General features: G+C 46.8%; 1 protein-coding gene across 2 annotated transcripts in view; it reads left to right on the top strand.

Annotated features, from left to right (window-relative positions):
• The window catches only part of TTC19 (tetratricopeptide repeat domain 19), an 82,411-nt gene that overhangs the window by 969 nt on the left and 63,122 nt on the right, over positions 1-18,320 (top strand). For both annotated transcript variants that reach the window (XM_082247588.1, XM_082247587.1), the window contains exon 2: positions 14,568-14,656. In XM_082247588.1, the coding sequence (XP_082103714.1) occupies positions 14,568-14,656 (89 nt within the window). The remainder of the gene's footprint in view (positions 1-14,567; positions 14,657-18,320) is intronic.

The raw sequence follows: 18,320 nt of genomic DNA, 5'->3' as shown, positions 1-18,320 counted from the left end.
AATGTAAGCGCCGCAAGTTTAACTACCGTGAGAAATCCATACCCTCCGTAGGTGCACCGGAAGTGACGAGGGTATGGTTTTCTCACGGGTATGGTTTTTTCACGGAACACCGGTGCTGCTACGGAGGGTATGGATTACTCACGGGAATTACACTTGCCGCCGTTACATTAAAACAGCTTATCTGCAACGTCAGTCATCTCCGCTCCTTCCCCTGTCACTTCCCTCATCTCGCCTAATAAATATAAAAGCGGATCACGGAGCCGAGATCGGCGTCATTTTCATCTCATACACCCGCCGCCGCTTTTATATTTATTAGGAGAGATCAGGGAAGTCACAGCGATAGAAGAGGAGATGTTTAATGTTGCAGCCGAACTGTTTTAATTATACCGCCGCAAGTATGACATTTCACACAGTGCCGTGAGTTTTTCCTACCCTCTGAGCATGCGCACTTGTGATCTTCTTTGCTGTTCAGTTACGTCTCCGGGGCTCTGAGCATGCGCACTGCTGCGCTGCTCAGCTGTTTCACACAGGAAGTGACGAAGGTATGGTTTCTTCACGGGGTATGGTTTTTTAACACCCCCTTTCCATTACCCCTTCACGCCTAAGGGTCAAACAAATTTAAATGCTAAGCACAATTTTGCAACTTTGACATGTGTTAGTAAAACTGACATGGTCACAGCTACTTGGTGTAACCAGCTGAATTTTTTCCTTTTTTTTTTCCAGTACAAATTGGGCTTTTTTTTTTTTTTTTTATTATCAAAAGCTAACTGGTCCAAATTAGTAAAGAAAAAAATATATTTTTTAAAGTAAAGTTCCACCCAAAAGTGGAAGCTCCACTTATCTGGCTCCTACCCCCCCTCCAGTGCCACATTTATTTATTTATTTTATTTATTTCAGGTTCTTATATAGCGCTGTCAATTTACGCAGCGCTTTACATATACATTGCACATTCACATCAGTCCCTGCCCTCAAGGAGCTTACATTCTAAGGTCCCTAACTCACATACATACATAGTAGGGCCAATTTTATACAGGATCCAATTAACTTACCAGCATGTCTTTGTAGTGTGGGAGGAACCCGGAGTACCTGGAGGAAACCCACGCAGGCACAGGGAGAACATGCAAACTCCAGGCAGGTAGTGTCGTGGTTGGGATTCAAACCAGCGACCCTCTTGCTGCTAGGTGAAAGTGCTAAACACTACACCCCTGTGCCGCCCATTTGGCACCTTTTGGGGAAGGGGGAGCGAGTACTCGTTTTTGACAGGTACCTGTCCCCACTTATGGAAGATCATGCCGCTGCATGATCACTCAGAAGTTCGGCCTGCTTACCCCCCGCTGGGCCATTCAGAAAGAGCAGCGTGCTTTGCGCATGCGCAGTGGGGGAAACGGCTGCTGATTCCTCTTACAGACAATGACGGTGGCGGCACCCAAGAGCCGATGGAAACATTGGCCAGGGTGCTGACAGTGCTGGATTCCAGGACAGTAAGTGTCCCAATATTAAAAGTCAGCAGCTACAGTATTGTGTAGCTGCTGAGTTTTAATTTTTAGCTGGGGGGAGGCAGAACCTCAGCTTTAAAGTAGAAGTCCACCCTAACTCTAAAATTCCTGCATCTACAGACCTCCACGATCTAACACTAACCTACCTTGCCTGTAAAGAAGAAATAAGTATGCATACCTTTTTTGAAGCTGATCCGACCCGATCCCACACTGAGCTGTCAGAGGCAGCTTCACTGTGGAGGGGGGTGCAGAGGACACAGCCGACAACGGAAGCCCTCTATGGGTGACTTCACTTCCCATTCATTTCACAGCTGTTGTTGGCTGTGTCCTCTGTAGAGCTTCTGCCCCTGGAGACCGGGTCAGATCGGCTTCAAAAAAGGTATGTATACTGATTTCTTCTTTATAGCACTAGATAGTGGAGGTCTATAGATGCAGGGATTTTAGTTTCTAGGGTGGACTTATCCTTTAAATTTAGTTGTATATTTCTTGCTACTATCATAATTTACCACCAAACAACCCAAAATAAATTTTGCTCCTGGCGATTGCAGCAATGCCACATAAGTGTATGTTGTTGTTTGTGCCTGTAGTACAGCCCAGAAAAAAATGGTGAGCATTTTTTTTTTTTTTTTTTTTTTATCCTGCCTAAAACACACTGACACTGATGCTAATTTAAAACATTATTTTTCTCTTACGTCCTCAGACAGTCGCCGCCACCTCTAAGTCATCACTATTGGGTATTGACTTCCGCTCCGCAGAAGTAGCTAGGCATAAGACTTAGTCAAAACAACAAAGACATTTGCATATACACACCCATAGGGGCTGTCCCACTGGTCAATACCCCCCTGCAGTGAACACTCCCAACTCAGTTTGTTTCTGCCTAGCGTCAGGAGTAGTCAATGCTGTATTTTGGCCTAGGCCGACAAGGCCCAGGCCGGCATTTTGTGGAGGGGGGGGGGGGGCTGCAAAAAAGCCGCCCCCCGCATGAAAAAAAGACCCGATCCGTCCTCTGAGTCTGCTCCCGTGTCTGCCTAATGCCGCCCGCAGCCGCTTCCCACATACACAGTCCCGAGCGGCTCATGGCACTTATCGGCATCCTTTCAGCAGCAGTGGACCGGCCATGATAAACAACAATGTGATTCATTGCAGTCGCAGAGTGTGCAGTGGCACCGCCCCGGCCTAAGTGCAGCTGTGAGTCCGTGCAGCCAATCATATTATTTATGGAAGGGGGGTGGGATCAGGAGACCAATGGCAGGTTATGATCCTTCTCCCCTCCCCTCCTTGCTGCTCGGGGTATTCGCTCCTCCTTAGGGGTTACCCTGGCACTTCCGCCCCTCCTTCCCTGGCTCCAAGAATGGAGCTCGCTCCCAGGTATTCCTGGCTCCTCCCCTGGCACCTCAGCTCCACCCCTTCCTCACTGGCCTGACTCCCGAGTATGGAGCTTGCCCTCAGGTAATTCTGGCTCCACCCCCGACTCACCATGGCGCCTTGCTCCACCCTTTTCTCCCCGGTGCGGTATGAAGCTCACCCCCAGGTTTTTCTGGCTCCTCCCCTGGCACCTCGGCTCCGCCCCTCCCTCCTTGACCTGCCTCCCGAGTATGGCACTTGCACCCGGGTACGTCTGGCTCCTCCCCCAGACTTGCCCTGCCCCTTCTGGCTCCCGAGTATGGTGTTCCTGAGAGCACATCTGACCCTGTGTCCCCATCCATCTCCTAGCCCTCCTCCTTTCCAGGGAAGGATGCTGGGGATGTGAGGACCAATCAAGTTCTGCTAGGATCTGCCCTTCCTCTCCAGTACCCAGGATCATACTCTCCTGGGGTGCAGCACTGAGGATGAAGAAGAACCAGGAGCTGCTTCAGGCTGTCAAGGCTGAGGACCTGGGCATCATAGTGGAGAAGCTGCTGCAGTGACCCAAGGCAGGTAAAGCCAGTGAGCAGTGGCCACAGGGGCGCCGCCCCCCTATCCATGCGTCCGGCCCCCTAATCTACATGAGGGGTGCCGGACGCATGGAGTTCAATGGGGCTTTTTTTTAATCACCTGATTAGAGCCAGAGGCTCTAATAGGCTTCAGCAAAGGGTGGACCCGGGGTGCAGAGCAGTGCGCCCCGAGCCCACCCATTGTGTGACAATAGCAAATGAAAATTCGCTATTGTCACACGGATCCTCCTCCTGGCCAATCAGGAAGCGGGTCCGAGACCCACTTCCTGATTGGCCGAAAGGCAAACCCCATGCCATTGGTCGAGGAGAAGGCGGGATTACTGAGGACTCGAGGAGACGCGGGGACTGAAGAGAGGTCGCTGCTACAGGTAAGTGCACTGGTCTGGGGGGGGGGGCTTGGCACGCTGGTCTCTGCATTGAATGGGGCATGCTGGTCTCTGCATTGAAAGGGGGCACGCTGGTCACTGCATTGAAAGGGGCACGATGATCTCTGCATTGAAATGGAACACACTGGTCTTTGCATTGAAGGGGGTACGCTGGTCACTGCATTGAAGGGGGCACGCTGGTCTCTGCATTGAAAGGGAACACGCTGGTCTTTGCATTGAAGGGGGCACACTGGTCACTGCATTGAAGGGGGCACGCTGGTCACTGCATTGAAGGGGGCACGCTGGTCACTGCATTGAAGGGGGGCATGCTAGTCACTGCATTGAAGGGGGGCACGCTGGTCACTGCATTGAAAGGGGGCACGCTGGTCACTGCATTGAAGGGAGCCCGGTGGTCACTGTTTTGAAGGGGGCATTCTGGTCACTGTGCATTGAAAGTGGGCACGCTGGCACACTATACCTTGATTACTGAAGGCCCCTTTCACACTTTTGTGACCTCAAAGTCACGCAATTTTCTCAAAGTCGTCTTCCAGGACAGCCCATGAGACCTTAGGCTCCTCCCCCAGGGACAGGAAACACATTCCAAAATTCAAATAAAAGGCGGTGCCTTAGTCCTCACCTTCAGTATTTAGTGTTTCCTCCGGACAGGGGGTAACATGTTCCTGGAACTGAAGCTCCCGGTCTCCTGGACTGTCCTTGGAAAGACTTGGAAAGATGCATCTCCTCAGCCCATAGCGGTACCCCCTTAGTGCCGCAATAGGGGCTGACCGCTGTCTCCTGTTCTTCTAGCCTCTCGGCAGGACTACGGATGCTGTCTGGTGGAACGTTGGGGAGTCCACTCCGTTGGTCGGCCGGTTCCTTGGAGCAGAGTCCTGTGTACCCGGAACCGCTAACTTCGGAAGAAATTTTGAAGTTGGCGCCAAAAACGGAGGGGGCGGAACTCAGCGTATCCACTCTGGCCTCACGGGAAGCGACAGTGTCACTTCCGGCGCAGTGACGGCATCCGCGGGCGCCGGAAACCCTCGTTCCAGTTTCCGAAGGCGCGAACAGTGAGTACATATGGGCGACCGATGTTAGGTGGAAACAGCAGTGCTGGGATCACCATACAGAGCGATGGACACGACAGTAACCGCACAGGCGGTGGAAGTCGGCTCTGGCATCGGCACCTCTCAGGTAAGCAAGGGGAAATATACACCCTATTTGCAGATACCTGTTAGGAACTCCGTTCCCCTTCCCCCCTCTCTTTTCTATCGTTAGGGGCAGGGGTTAAGCAGCACCGCTCCCTCTTTTCTAAATCACAAATGGGGGATAAGCGGGAGGTGGGAGGAGGACAAGTTTCCCTAATTATAATTCTCTTGTCTTTTATCTTCCAGGCCAAGGCTCAGGACAATAACCCACCTCAGCCCCCCAAAAAGAAGTGTGCTGTATGCGGAGAGAAATTGAGTTCCTCTTGGAACAAAGCAGTGTGCCGGGCATGTATAGCTAAACTGGTCAGAGACGACCCTGCAGTCTCTACCCAGAAAATGCTGACCTCAGTGAGAGATGAACTAAAAAGTACCATTAGTTCATTCAAAACTCTCGTTGAAAAGATGCAGGCACCAGTCCAGCCTTCCACCCCAGCTCAGGCTCCATTGGCCCAGGCCCCATCTTTGAATATCCCAGTGGGTTTGGAGGAAGTTTCTTCTTCCCACTCCTCCGGTGGGGAGCAAGAAGGATCAGGATCAGGGGAGGAACCCATAGACAAGGATTCCCATAATAGCTCCAACTTTAAATTGAGCTTGGAGGATGTAGATAACCTACTAAAGACAGTTTATACAACTCTAGAAATTGAGGAGGAAGAAGTGCATCTCTCTAAGCATGACTTGATGTACGCTTGTCATAAAAAGCATGCTAGAGTGTTCCCTGTGCATAGCTCCCTATTGGATATGATTAAACAGGAGTGGAATTCTGATAAAAAGCCTTTTTTTCCAAAGACTTTGAAAAGAAGGTATCCATTTGACAACAGTGGGGATCAGCCTTGGAACAAAATCCCTAAGCTGGATGCCTCCCTTTCCAGAATCTCCAAAGGCACTGACTTGGCATTTGAGGATTCAGGAGCTCTAAAAGACCCTATGGATAAGAGAACTGATATCTCTTTGCGTAGGGTCTGGGAAGCCTCCATTATGAGCTTAAAGCCAGCCCTGGCATCCACCTGCATAGCCAGACACCTGGAGCTCTGGCTATCTCAAATCCAAACACACTTGTCTGCTGGAACATCGAGGGAACAGATTAATAAATCATTTCTGCTCTTGTTTCAGGGAATTGGATTCCTGGCGGATTCTTCAGCTGAAGCTGTAAGAATGGCAGCAAGGACCTCAGCTTTGGCTAATACGGCCAGAAGAAGCCTATGGCTCAAGACATGGTCAGGTGATGTTACTTCTAAATCTCGCCTTTGTGGTCTTCCCTTCACAGGAGACCACCTTTTTGGCCCAGGCCTAACAGAAGCCCTGGAGCGTACAGCGGATAAAAAGAAGGGATTCCCAGAAAAGAAGAAATTCCCCTATGCTCAGAGGAATGCTCGTGGCAGGGGTAAACAGCAGAAGTCTTTTGAAACCCAGCAAAATTTCAAAAAACATTGGACCGGGCATAAAGGAAAAGGGAAGGGCAACATTCTGTTTAACCCTCCTCAACGCCCCGACAAGCCCCAATGACTCCCTTCCCAGGGTGGGAGGAAGTTTAGGGGCCTTCCTCCCACTATGGAAGAGGATTTCTTCCAGCCCTTTTATTCTAGACCTAGTAGGCCAAGGACACAGGCTGGAGTTCTGTCTTCTACATCCAGAAAGAATCTGGGTCTCTCTGAGGGACGTCACAAGAAGGATGTGCTTGATGACCTCCTGTTTCCCAGCGGTCCCCTGGGCAGGGTTCCAACTACGTCCACTCCAAATGTTCTTCCTACAGAATTGGGATGGATAGTCAAGTTCCTTAGAACAGAAAGTAAAGGTTCCCACCAAGTTGAAAAGGACCCTTTGGGGTGGATATCCTCTCTTCACCTATCAATAAGGCGAAGCTGGACCATCCAGGTATCACAGACATATCTGCACCACCACCAGATGAACCAGGACAATTGGTTCCTCAACCAAGAGGTGTTTTTCAAAGTCACAACCCCTTGGGGCCTACCGGTAGTGGATCTGTTTGCCTCCTAGGCAAACAGGAAAATAGAAAAATTATTTTCCATAATCCTAGTAGATATAGAGATGATCCTGATAACCCCATACTGGCCCAAGAGGCCACGGTTGGCACGCCTTCAGGCATTGGCTGCACTACCTCCAATGACCTTCCCTTGGAGACTAGATCTCTTAACTCAAGGTCCGGTGGTCCATCCATTTCTCAGGACCCTAAACCTGTCGGCCTGGTATCTGAGGAACAAATTCTAGGTTCTCAGGGGTTCTCAGACAGAGTCATCCAAACATTGACCAGCTGTCGAAAACCGGTCACTAGGAAAATATATGCAAAAAGTTGGAAGAAATTTCATTTTTGGATGGTGGAGAATCAGAGATTTTCCCCAGATATTCCAACTATCTTAGATTTTTTTCAAGAAGGCATAGACAAAGGTCTCTCCCTAGGGACCTTAAAGGTACAGGCTGCCGCTCTTAGTGTCTTCCTTCGGTTCTCCCTTAGAGAAGACCCTAATGTGAATGCCTTTTTCAGAGCAATTGCCAGGACAAAGCCAACCAGGATTAAAACGTGTCCAGCTTGGGATCTATCCCTGGTACTCCAGGCTTTGGTTACCAGTCCGTTTGAACCCTTGGTAGACCTGTCAGTAAAAATGCTCACCCTAAAAACTTTATTTTTAGTAGCTATTACTTCGGCTAGAAGAGTTAGCGAATTACAGGCTCTCTCAATCAGAGAACCTTTTCTTATGATTTTTGACGACAGGATTGTGCTAAAAACAGATCCAGGATTTTTGCCCAAGAGGGTCTCTTCTTTTCATAGGACTCAGGACATAGTCCTTCCTTCCTTTTGCAATTTCCCAAACAACAATAAAGAAAAAGAATTTAGTTGTTTGGATGTCAGAAGAGCCCTTCTGAGATACCTGGAGGTGACTAAAACCTTCAGGAAGAATGATACTTTGTTTTTACAATTTTCCGGCCCCCATAAAGGGGAAAAAGCTTCTAAGGCAACCTTAGCTAGATGGATCAAACAGGCTATCACAGAAGCCTATATGGTGAAAAAGGTGACTCCACCTTTCATTACTGCACACTCTACTAGAGCACTGTCCACGTCTTGGGCTGAAAGGGCCGGTGCCTCTCCAGAACAAATCTGTAAGGCAGCTACCTGGTCTAACTTTTCGACCTTTGTTAGACATTATCGCCTGGACCTCCTATCTTCTCAGGAACAGGCGTTCGGTCGAAAGGTGCTCCAGGCAGTGGTCCCTCCCTAGACTGGTAAGTTTCTTGCTTATCGTCTCATGGGCTGTCCTGGAAGACGACTTTGAGAAAAGATGGGTTATACTTACTGATAACTCCTTTTCTAATAGTCTTCCAGGACAGCCGGATTCCCACCCGATTTATCTGGTATTATGTATAAATGATATGTGTATATATATATCTATGTATATGTTTTACAGGGTGTCCTACAGTTCTCATGAAATACTGAAGGTGAGGACTAAGGCACCGCCTTTTATTTGAATTTTGGAATGTGTTTCCTGTCCCTGGGGGAGGAGCCTAAGGTCTCATGGGCTGTCCTGGAAGACTATTAGAAAAGGAGTTATCAGTAAGTATAACCCATCTTTTTTACAGCGTTTTTTGTCGCAAAGCAATGCCTATTACATTTTTCTGTTTGCGCCCCCCAAAAAGTTTGAGCACCAGCCGCTACTTCCAGTGAGCACACCCACCCATACATCTCTACCTACAGACATACCTACCTACTCTGATGATGATGATGATGGTTTTAAATGGGATCAGTCATTAGATCAGATTATACTGGGCAGGGCAGGGGGGTGATCAGGACAGGCTCGGGCAGGGGTGCCCCGGGGTCCCCATTCCCACTGGAGTCCCAGAGCCCAGTTTCTGGCACTTGGCTCCACTAATTCACCTTTCACTGCAGGACAGAATTTTTATTTTTTTACTAGTAATGGCGGCGATCTGCGATTTTTAGCGGGACTGCGACATTGCGGCGGACAGATCAAACCCCTAACTGACATTTTCTACACTTTTGGGGGGGACCAGTGACATTACTACAGTAATCAGTGCTAATAATATGCTCTGTCACTGTACTAATGACACTGGCAGGGAAGGGGGTTAACATTATGGGTGATCAAAGGTTCAAGTGTGAGCCTAGGGGAGTGATTTCTAACTGTATGGGGGAGAGACTTGTGAAATGAACATAGAAACCTGTGATCCTAAATAGGAGGATCACATGCGCTCTGTGATCATTTCAGAGAGAACAATGGTCAGCAGTGTTTATAACAGCGGACCGTCATTCTCTCTCAGCGGGAAAAGATCGCGGGTGCCCGGCGGCAATTACGGGTGCCCGGCGGCCCTGTGGATTGGCATCCCCGCTGCCTAATGGGGGCCCCCAGGAGCACTCTCGCAAACTGATGAACCCATACAAAACAACAAAATATACAAGTAGGCACTTTGTACCCACTTTTAATGTACAGAGAGGAGGAGGTGGAGCTCTAAGAGGAAAAGGTGGCGTCTAAAGAGGATGGGGTGTGGTTTACAGATGGCAGGGTGGGGTTAAAACAGGAAGGGGTGTGGCCTTGACAGGAAGGGGTGGGTCATAGTTAAATTAGGGGGTGCACGAGTTTAGTCAGGCCTAGGGCAGCACAAAACCTAAATACACCACTGGAAGTAGTTAGGCTTTCCCTGTGCTGGGGCTACAGTCTCAGCTTTTCTATCTTTTTTCTTTGTAAATGTCAGTTTTTTCTTTGATTTACTAGCTGTTTATTTTGTCAGCTTTAGTTTTTTTAGTCAGTTCTTTGGATGAAGATGGATTCATGTGGAGCTGGGAATCGGACTGACCGCCCTGGTTCTACAGGGCAGAGGGTCAGAGGGACCCCCAGCCCGCCATCAAGCGTTCAGCCGTGGTTCGTCCTGGCATTATGAACGACCCATCCCTGCTCGCAGCAGGGATGCAGCCATGAGGTGGCTACCTCACTGGACACATCTGCGATACTGCAGTGTAATGTCCTTGGCTAAAGGCATTCCCTGTCAGATGAGGACAGCGGCTTTCCGTTCTGAGAGGCTCCCCATGCCATCTGGTACAGGTAAGTACTTCTGTGTGGGGCCTCTGTCTGGGGTGGCAGTCCTGTGTTGCTGTGTGTCTCCCATGTCTGTGCCGGTGTGGGGCTCCCTGTTGCGATCCCTGCGGGGGTCTTTTGTACTTACACTGCGCTATGGTGCTGTGTGTTTGTGGGGGCCCTTTTCCCTGTGTCACTTAGGTGTTTTCACTGGGGGTGCAGGCGATGTGTATGGCGGCCGCAGCGGGGAAAGGTTCGTGGCAAGAACGCGCGAACCTCTGGCAGATGCATCGGATGCGTTAGTGGCTCCTTGGCATCAGTATCGTCTGATGTATGCCTTTCCTTCGATTCAGTTGTTATCCAGGTTCCTTCGCAGGTTAGCCTCGGAACCGCACCTGGTGATTCTGGTGGCGCCGGACTGGCCACGCCGGTCCTTGTACGCCGACATTGTTCACCTGGCAGTGGCGCCTCCTTGGTGGCTGCCAATGCGGGAAGATCTACTGTCTCAGGGACCGATCTTCCATCCTGCTTTACAGTCGCTGGCTTTAACAGCCTGGCTGTTGAGACCCAGGTCCTGAGAGACAGGGGTCTCTCCCCTGAGGTCATTCCTACCCTGATCAAGGCTAGGAAAACCTCCTCTGGTAAAATTTATTACCGTACCTGGAAAGATTATTTCGCCTGGTGTGAGTCCAGGGGGTTCTCCCCTCGCTCGTACTCGGTGTCGAGAGTGTTGGCTTTCCTCCAGTCGGGGGTGGACCAGCGCCTGGCGCTGGCCACGATAAAGGGCCAAGTGCTTGCACTGGCTATTCTTTTTCAACACCCTGTGGCGTCTCATTCCCTAATTCGCACCTTCATTCAAGGTGTGCGACATTTGGCTCCTCCCAGGAGGGAGCCTTTACCTCCATGGGACTTGAACTTGATCCTGTCCCTGTTGCAGCGTTCTCCCTTTGAGAACATCCGGGAGATATCGTTGCCTCTGCTGTCTAAGAAGGTTGCCTTTTTAGTGGCGATCACTTCGGCTCGCAGGGTATCGGAGCTGGCGGCGTTGTCTTGCCGCTCTCCTTACTTGGTAATTCACAAGGATAAGGTGGTCTTGCGGCCACACCCGTCTTTTCTTCCTAAGGTGGTCTCTGAGTTCCACCTTAATGAGGACATTGTCCGGCCTTCGCTTTGTACGAAGCCTAAGCGTCCCAAGGAGGTTGCATTGCATTCCTTGGATGTTGTCAGGGCGATCAGGGTTTACCTGTCGTCCACTGAATCCTTTCGGAAGACGGATTCCCTCTTTGTCCTTCCTGAGGGACCTCGGAAGGGCATTGCTAAATGGATCAGACAGACCATTGAACAGGCCTATGCTTTGAAGGAACGGGTTCCACCCTTCCCTGATAAGGCGCACTCTAACAGATCTTTGAGTGCGTCCTGGGCCTACTGGCATCGTGCCTCGGTGGCCCAGCTGTGCAAGGCTGCGACTTGGTCGTCGGTGCACACCTTTTCCAAATTCTATAAGGTAGATGTTCTGGCATCAGCTGATGCCTCCTTTGGCCGCAAAGTTCTCAGTGCGGCAGTGTCATGAGGGGCCCTTGTTTTGTTGTGGGTCCCTGACTGTTGGGGATTTTTATCCACTGGGTTTTTTGCTTTCCTGGGCTGTTGCTCCTGTTGAGCCTTTTCTGTTGCCCAGAAGGTTCTCTTACTGTGTGTGTAGGGTTCCTTTCTCTGATGTGGGTACTGTGTTGCCTTTTCTACGGTTGCGTCTCCCACCCTTCATGTCTACACTGCTTTGGGCCATCCCAATAGTGATGACTTAGAGGTGGCGGCGACTGTCGGAGGACGTAAGAGAAAACGGAATTTTTGTAAAATCTTACCTGTAAAATTCCTTTCTCTGAGTCCTCCGACAGTCGCCCCCCCCCCGCCCCTCTTTTGGGGTTTTTTCTTGTACACTTACCGTCCGCTATTCTACCAAACTGAGTTGGGAGTGTTCACTGCAGGGAGGTATTGACCAGTGGGACAGCCCCTATGGGTGTGTATATGCAAATGTCTTTGTTCTTTTGACTAAGTCTTATGCCTAGCTACTCCTGCGGAGCGGAAGTCAATACCCAATAGTGATGACTTAGAGGTGGCGGCGACTGTCGGAGGACTCAGAGAAAGGAATTTTACAGGTAAGATTTTACAAAAATTCAGTTTTTTAAATTCTACCCAAAATTTACTGACCATGACCTTTGACCCCCGACCTTAACGTTAACCCTGGCAAACCCTCATCTTGTTATTTTTAATTTATTTTTATTTATTTTTTTACACATTTTGGTTTGTTTGCATTTTTCACTTCTGCAAGAAGAGGAAGATACACTGGGGTTGTTTTACTAAAACTGAAGAGTGCAAAATTTGGTGCAGCTGTGCATAGAAACCAATCATCTTCCAGATTTCATTGTCAAAGCTTAATTGAACAAGCTGAAGTTAGAAGCTGATTGGCTACCATGCATAGCTGCACCAGACTTTGCACTCTCCAGTTTTAGTAAATCAACCACATTGCATCTATCTCTTCATTCAGAGGAGGACGCAAACACAGGAATAGGCTCACAGTGACTGATTCTGTGATAGTCAATCAGAGGCTTTTACAGTGATCAGGTGACCTGGAACCGAGAGTCCTGGGTCCTGATCGTTGGCGAGACCCCGGCATATATGCAGCCCCACGGGGAAAAAAAAGCCCACCTCTGTGTGCGGTCATCGGGAAGGGGTTAATTTCAATGCAGCTTCATTCACATTACAGTCCTGCAGCAATCAGCTTATCAGGTACCACAGCCTGCGTCCTGTGTGGTCTTCTGTGCCAAGCATCCAACCCCTGATGACACCTGCTAGGTACACTTATTGGCTGCGGTTAGTCCTGCTCCCTCATTTTACTGGAATATGTCACAGGTAATCCAGAAGGAGAAGAAACACGCCACTCTCACCTAGGGGAGAATGGCAGCAGAGCTGGACAAAAAAAAGGAATTAGGTTCCATTCACATTTGGCGTTTTGGGATATTCGCAGTGATTCTGCCCACGATCTCAGATGCCATTCATTTTCATTGGCACTTAAACGTGGTGCGGTTTTGGCACAATTATTGTGGCAAGCTGCAACATATGAAGGTTGTCGCCCAAAAAGGAGTAGGAATAAAAATCAATGTCACCTGAATGTGTTTTGCTATTGGGATTTGGTTTGAGATTGCGGGCATATTCACAGCGATTCTGCCCGAGATCCCAAAATAACAAATGTGAATGGAACCTTAAAGTATAACTAAAGGCAAAACTATTTTTTTTTTTTTTTAAATAAAGTGGAGAGGGATTAGAATCCCTGTGTTTTTATTGCTGTTTATGTCCATGTTAGGGAGATTCACCCTCTCTATTTGTCCTGTTTACCATTATCATTGAAAGTGAAAGTCAAAGAAAATCACAAATTTTGGGTTGTCCTCAGAAAAGCAATAGAGGGGAAATCTTCCAATGGGGACACTAGTTCTGGTGATCTAGGGGTCCCCAAGAGATTTCCATAAATTGCAAGAATTTCCTCTCGCTTCCTGTTTGGCTATGGGACAGGATATTAAGGAAAATCTCCGCAATGGGACACAGATGGCAAAAATAAACATTTCAGGGGTTATAACCTTCCCTTACTCTATCCAAAATGAAATAAAATTGCCTAAACTTCCATTTTAACCTTTTTAGAACAGTCCACCCACATTCTACTGCGGACGGGTGGCGCCCACAGACACATCGGCGTACCTGTATGTCACTGTCTCTTCCAGCAAACAGGGAGAAGGAACAAAGAGATTTTTAGTAAAAAGCAGCACATAATACACACATTAACACTTGTTGAACAAACTTTTTAACACATTGAGTACCCCAAGATATTAACCCCCTTCCCAGGCAGTGTCATTAACACAGAGACCATGTGTAGTATTTTTACTGATCACTGTATTGCTGGTCATGTCAGTGAGTCAGATTGGAGTCATTGGGCTCCATTGCTAGCATCCCTGGGAGAAATTTTACCCCGTCATTGGGGAGGAATTGTGTCCCATCACTGGTGTCATTGGGTCTCATTGTTGGTGTCATTGGAATTGTTCCCCATCATTTGGTTTCATTGGAATTGTGCCCCATCATTTGGTTTCATTGGAATTGTGCCCCATCATTTGGTTTCATTGGAATTGTGCCCCATCATTTGGTTTCATTGGAATTGTGCCCCATCATTTGGTTTCATTGGAATTGTGCCCCATCATTTGGTATCATTGGAATTGTGCCCCATCATTGGTGTCATTGTGAGGAATTGTGCCCTTTCATTGGTGTTAGTGAGGTGAATTATGCTCCATAGTTGGTATCAGTGGATGAAATATTGCCCCAAAGGCCGGATAAAAACAAGCAAAGGGCTGCATTGTGGAGACCAGTGGACTATAGAAAGAATCACTCAAATTTCTTTATTTTTTTTTTTTTAGCACGCAAATATAAGTAGCAGATAAAGAATTTCCATGTGATTCCAATCCTAACTGTTTCTGTTACTTCTGACTTTCAGCTTTTTCTATTTTCTCAAAACTTCACGAGGAGGATGAAGGCCTTTCCGAGTCAGAACAACAGATAGTTTACCTGTTGAAGAAGGCCAAGGTGAGATTACATTTAGGAGTAGCAAACCTTTTATTTATTTTTGAATACAATATATGAGATTGTGATATATGTTCATTTATGTATGCACGCTTTCATGCACCCACACTTCACTGAGTTATATACATGAACGGGAGATCGTCAGGACACTATGTTATATGTTAATTTTTTTTTGGTATTGGAGATAGGAAAGTGAAAGACTTCAGTTTGAGGTTGATTTATTAAAATGAGAGTGCAAAATCTGGTACAGCTGTGCATAGGAACTAATCAGCCTTCTGAATTTTATGAATGATTCCCATTCATAACCGCTCTACTTCCTATACCAGTGAACTGTGATTGGCCCACAGCTATCATATGGTACCTGGGCTAATCACAGCATCCTATACTATGTAATTAGCTGTAGCCAATCACGGATCACTAACACTCACCGCTGTCGTGAATGTAAATTATATTCAAGACAGTTGAAAACATTGCTGTTACAATGATCATCATCAAGTGTAAAAAAAAAAAAAAAAAAATGCCTGATCACCCCCCTGAGTAGTACAGTGTTACTATGGTGAAAGAATGTTACAAAAAAATAAAGTAAGAAAAAAGTAAAATATTGAATTAAAAAAACTATTAAAAACTTTATTTTAACACATTGATGATGTTATACTGTGCTGGTGACAGTATGTTAACTTTTTATTCTTTCACATTTTTTTTTTTTTTTTTATTTAAATTTCTTCATTTTCCCAAAAATTACAACTTAAAAAAATGTCTTCTACTGAATGCCTCATTCTGTCTACTTTCCAAAAAGGGGTCATTTGTATTGTCCTGGCATGTTAAGGGTTTTAAGAAATTAGATCGGCCTCCAGTACATCAGGATTGATCACTTTTAAAAGATATATACCATAGTTTGTAGACATAATTACTTTCACACAAACAATATATACCTATTGGGATTTTTTTTTTTTTTTTTTTTTTTACCAAAGACATGTAGCAGAGTACAGTGAGGGGGGAAAAAGTATTTGATCCCCTGCTGATTTTGAACATTTGCCCACTGACAAAAAAAAAATATCAGTCTATAATTTTAATGGTAGGTTTATTTTAACAGTGAAAGACAGACAACAAAAATATCCAAAAAAAGCTTTTTAAAAAAAAAGATTAGGAGCACTCTTCTAGAGGGAGTGCTCATAATCTAAGCTTATTACCTGTATAAAAGACACCAGTCCACAGAAGCAATCAATCAATCCGGTTCCAATCTCTCCACCATGGCCAAGACCAAAGAGCTGTCCAAGACAGTCAGAGACAGGATTGTAGATCTACACAAGGCTGGAATTGGCTTTAAGACCATCGCCAAGCAGCTTGGTGAGAGGGTGACAACAGTTGGTGCGATTATTCGCAGATGTAAGAAACACAAAATAACTGTCAATCTCCCTCGGTCTGGGGCTCCATACAAGATCTCACCTTGTGGAGTTTCAATGATCATGAGAACGGTGAGGAATTCGCCCCGAAACTACACAGGAGAGTCTTGTCAATGATCTCAAGGCAGGTGGGACCATAGTCGCCTAGAAAACAATTGGTAACACACTATGCCGCAAAGGACTGAAATCCTGCAAGGTCCCCCTGCTCAAGAAAGCACATGTACTTGCCCTTTACGAAGTGAACATCTGAATGATTCAGAGGAGAACTGGGTAAAAGTGTTGTGAGCAGATGAGACCAAAATCAAGCTCCTTGGCATCAACTCAACTAGCTGTGTTGAAGGAGGAGGAATGTTGCCTATGACCCCAAGAACACCATCCCCACCATCAAACGTGGAGGTGGAAACATTATGCTTTGGGGGTGTTAGGTAAGAGGACAGGACAACTTCCCCGCATCAAAGGGATGATGGTCGGGGCTATGTACCGTCAAATCTTGGGTGAGAACCTCCTTTAATTACCCTATGTAATAAACAAAAAACCCAGTGGTGATCAAAAAGCACCAAAATAAACTTCTATCTGTGTGAAATGATATACATTTCATTAAGAAACATTATTGCATGACCGTGCAATTGCCAGTTAACCACTTCCCATAAACCCACGTACCTGTACGTCGGCTTGAAGAAGTGGTTGTACCGGTATGTTGCCTGTAGCTGCAGGTATAGTTTTGTAGAGCCGGCGGTCGGCTTTCAGCAGATAACAACCGATGCAGCTCAGAAGTCGCTCAGCCGTTATCCCAGCGACCGGGAGGGGATATCCTCCCCTCCCTCCCGCCACTCTGCCTGGGTCTCCTGTCCCACCGGGAGACCTGAGCAACCAGCTGACACGTCAGCCGGCTGGTCCCAAATGAAGCCAGATTCGGCTTTGATCGGGTCTCTCATCATGTAATTCGGAAGCGATGTCACATCATCATTTCCGGTTTACTCGTGTGCCAACGGCGCCGATTTCAAAAATGCAGATTTTGGCGTTTTTAATAGTGGAGGGATCTGCATATTATTGTCACAAGGGATGTTTACATTCCTTGTGACAGCAATAAAAGTGATCTGATTTTTTTTTTTTTTTTTTAAAACCGTATTAAAAATAAAAAATAAATCACAAAGAAAATAATAATTTTAAAGTGCCCCCGTCCCCGTGAGCTAGCCAATGAAAGAAAACGCATATGAGTTATCTCCCCGATCATCAGAGCGAGAGCAATAATTCTAGAAAAAGACCTCCTCTGCAACTCTAAACTGGTAACATTTTTTAAAGTGTCGCCTATGGAGATTTTTAAGTACCATAGTTTGTTGCCATTTCACGAGTGTGATCAATTTTAAACCGTAACATAATAAGTATCTATTTACTCGGTGTGACATCATCTTTCACAATATACAAAAAAAAATTGGGCTAACTTTACTGTTTATTCTTTTTTAAGATTGTTTTCTTCTCCAGAACCTTTGCTTAAAAAAAAAAAAAAAATATATATATATATATATATATATATATATATATATATAATGTTTGGGGGTTCTAAGTAATTTTTTAGGAAAAAAATACAAATTTTTACTTGTAAACAACATGTGTCAGAAATAGGCTTGGCCCTTAAGTGGTTAAAGTAGTACAATGCCGAATAGCAAAAAATGTTAGAAGAAATCTGCCGGAGGTCAAGTGGATAAGGTTTGACAAAAACCTGGAAGCTGATTGGTTTCTATGCAGAGCAGCACCAGATTTTGTACTCTCCAGTTTTAGTAAATCAACCCCATTTTTGGGTCAGCTGTCGCCCTACATTTATAGATGTTGTCTCAGGTGATTTTTAATTTTAACCTCTTGCCGACCATCCGCTGCAGATCTACTGCGGCAAGGTGGCTCGGCTGTGCGAAGTGTCGTACCCATACGTTGCTCCTCGGGAGCGAATGTGGCGGCGCGTGAGGTGATACGCTAAAGGGGAAGCTGATTTGCGGGGCTGGTGGCCGTGATTGCTGCCGGCCACCCGTGATCATTCCCCGGGAAGACAGAACGGCGATCTGCCATTATAAACACAGCTGACCGTTGTTCTGTCAGCAATCAACACAGGGCTCCTGTGTTCCTCCTATTTAGGAACAAATGTCCCTGTGTTGATTCCATATGCTCATCCACCTTAAAGTTAGAAAAAAACCCCTAGGCATACATTTAACCCGTTGATCGCCCCTGGTGTTAAAACCCTTCCCTGCCAGTACAGTAACAGTGGATATTTT

Source organism: Pelophylax lessonae (assembly GCF_965119305.1).
Source record: "Pelophylax lessonae genome assembly, chromosome: 2".
Lineage (NCBI taxonomy): Eukaryota > Metazoa > Chordata > Amphibia > Anura > Ranidae > Pelophylax > Pelophylax lessonae.
This window is presented reverse-complemented; position numbering and strand designations above follow the sequence as displayed.